The sequence below is a fragment of the Cervus canadensis genome, chromosome X, assembly GCF_019320065.1.
Source record: "Cervus canadensis isolate Bull #8, Minnesota chromosome X, ASM1932006v1, whole genome shotgun sequence".
NCBI classification, from domain to species: Eukaryota; Metazoa; Chordata; class Mammalia; order Artiodactyla; family Cervidae; genus Cervus; species Cervus canadensis.
Window position 1 is genome coordinate 105,484,415 of NC_057419.1, and position 2,822 is coordinate 105,487,236.

At 44.0% G+C, this 2,822-nt stretch overlaps 1 protein-coding gene across 1 annotated transcript; it reads left to right on the top strand.

Moving 5' to 3' along the window:
• The first annotated feature begins 674 nt into the window (after nt 1-674).
• On the top strand, nt 675-1,197 carry LOC122434399 (spermatid nuclear transition protein 3-like). The gene is made up of 2 exons (XM_043457722.1): nt 675-800; nt 982-1,197. The coding sequence occupies exons 1-2, from the start codon at nt 684-686 to the stop codon at nt 1,195-1,197; spliced, it is 333 nt and encodes a 110-aa protein (XP_043313657.1). The 5' UTR covers nt 675-683.
• The last annotated feature ends 1,625 nt before the right edge of the window (nt 1,198-2,822 follow it).

Sequence of the window (2,822 nt, forward strand, 5' to 3'; positions counted from 1 at the left end):
AAGAGTTGAAGTGTCCCCAATAATTTAGTAGAAGAGACATTTAAAACTGTCTTTGCTCTGATGTGTAAACTTATGGAGACTGTGCATTGAACTTTGGGCAACAGACTGAGGATTCACCAAGTCTGGGGTCGCTAAAGCTCATCACAGTAGATAAAACATTTAACCTGTTCTTAATTACCTCTCTTCACTTTAAGTGGTTGCTCTTAAGTTCCTTAAGCCCTCAGGAACCCCCACCAGGTGGAAGGTGGTCTAGAGATGAAGTGCTTAGAGGACTCTGAAGGGAAGAAGTGGGACAGAAAGGGTTTGGCAGATGTTCATGGAGGGATGAAAGAGGCAGGAGTGTTGAAGTGGCACATATAAGTCAAAGGATAAAGGGAATGGAAAGGAAGTTTGAAGGTCATGAGGAGAAGCACCATGCCCCTGAAACACCACTCTCCAGAATCAGACACACAGATGTGTTAGCAGTGGCAAAGCTATATCATGGCCTCCCTCAGCATCCACTAGCCCATGTTGATGGGCACAGTGGTGCATTGTGATGTCTAAGCCCCCCAAGCTACTATTGGCTGGGGCAGTGCCTAACGGACCAATCAGATTGAAGGGTGTGGCTCCTCATTGTCCTCAAAGGGTATAAATAGGGAGGTCAGAGGCTGAAAGTCTGGGCTAGGCCACTTCTTGGCACCATCATGACTAAGGCAACCAGGAAGCCACAGCAGTCAAGAAGAGTTGCAATGCGGTTTGCTTCAAGGAAGAATGGAACAAAGAAGACCCTTTGTCAAAGGAGGTGCAGAGGCAGCGTGAAGGTGAGATGACTCCAACTAAGCTTCCCATGTTCTCCATTGACTTTGATGCCCAAGACCTCTACACTACCCATGCCTGGCACAAAAGCCGTCATTAGCCCACATCCCTCTTTCATGAAATCTCCCTTCTAACTCAGTTTTTATGTCCTTTCCTCAAAACTAATACCCTTGTCTTGTCTTCCAGGCACGAAATATGAGCATGAGGGTCAGAAGACCTCTACAAGGTACCTTCAGAAAGAAAATCCGATCGTATGCTACTCAATCGACAAAGCTGAAGAAGACAAGAAAGGCAAACTGTTTCTTCTCTCGCTGTGGACGTAAGAAATCGAATCGAAGCCGGAAAAGGTACCAAACTGTGAGGCAGAGTCAAGGAAGGAGGCAGAATCCAAAGGGAAAATAAGCTCAGCTGCCCCCAAAAAAGAGACCCTGGAGAAGTACAACCTGGGTAACCAGTAAGTGAATAGCAAATGTCAGACAGTTTAGAATTGTGTCCAGAGGTCTGCGTTCTAAGCAATGGCCAACCAAGAAAAGACTCTTATGCTAACATAATAGACTGATGGCTGCAAATAAAAGAAACATCAAATGGTGAAAAGATGATACGTGTGTGTGTGTGAATTTTCTGATGGATGGGAGGGAAAGGAGAAGAGGTGGGCACTGGAGACGGGAGGGATATGGGGTCCCAAGAGGTTGGGGAAGAGACCCTCGGGTCCCCAGTTAGCCAGAGAGCAGAGGCGTGGATTGGGTCAGGAGTCTGCACTGAAGATGGATAACTCTGCTTAACACTTGATTTCAAGGGCAAGGAGTAGCGGTGTGGTGTTCCTCCCTTTGTCTGGGGTGTGGAAAGACATTAGGGTCTAGATTGCCAGGCCCAGATGGGAAGGAGTTTTCACATAGGGGTGGTGAATGTGAAACTGCCCCTGTGAAAGGCAGGCAGAAATCACCTCCTGGCCACCTACCTCATAATGGGGTTTGTTGCATCACTCACCTATGCTGTCAGCTAAAGGTGCTCAGAAGGCACAAAGTGCTAATACAACTAAAACCCACAACTAGCACTCCCAGGGACTCAAATAATGTTTGGAGGGAACAAACCAAATATTGATTAGGCCACCTATTTGCTAAGAAACTTCTGGGAGCAATGCATTCCCAAGAAGGGCAGTGGTGGTGGCCCAATCCCAGTACACATTACAAACAGGATCACCACCCACAGATAACTTTTTTTGGGGGGAGTGACCACTATGTAGGTTGTGGAGGCATAGTTCCCTGAAGAGGGGTTGAATCCGTGCCCTTATAGTGTAAGCATGGAGTTCTATCTACTGGACAGTCATGGAAGAATGTACAGAGAATATTTACATCAGTACTAACATAAGACTGAGTAAAAATTGGTCTTTTATTATCACCATATTTTAGGATTTCTAAATAACTAGAGTCTTAAAACATTCTTCCCTAATAAAGTCTTTGGTTAGTCCAACTTCGACACGTTTATCATGGTTTAAAAGAAAGAGTGTGAAATATTTAATTTGGTGTTAACTTTCATTTTGAAATGTTTTAAAAGGTTCAAGGAGAAGTTAATCAAACATGGAGATACATAAGGCAGAGGGTCTGATGATATGCATCCTGATGATATGCAAGTTTTTAGAAGCAACTAAAATACAGAGTTTCACCATCAGCATCCAAAGAATTGAGTTCAGATTTTAACTCAATGATATGTTATCTTTGATCTGGACTGCATCTCCCTATTTCAATCTTTCTGGCACTCTAACTTCTGGGAGACCCCATTGATAATTCAAAGTCAGTCACTGAATGTGATTTAAAATCAATAAGGATGAAAGACCCCCTAGGTGAGCTGTCCTTTTTTATTATTTTTTTAAGTTCTTTTATTTCAATTTATTTATTTTGATCAGAGGCTAATTACTTTACAATATTGTAGTGGTTTTGCCACAGATTGACATGAGTCAGCCGTGGGTATACATGTATTCCCCATCCTGAAACCCCCTCCCACCTCCCTCCTCATCCCATCCCTCAGGG

Bases quoted from the DNA above. Each gene is read 5' to 3' on its own strand.
- LOC122434399 (XM_043457722.1), top strand. From the start codon at position 684: ATGACTAAGGCAACCAGGAAGCCACAGCAGTCAAGAAGAGTTGCAATG. The intron at 801-981 runs GTGAGATGACTC...CTTGTCTTCCAG, and splicing joins GGTGCAGAGGCAGCGTGAAG to GCACGAAATATGAGCATGAG.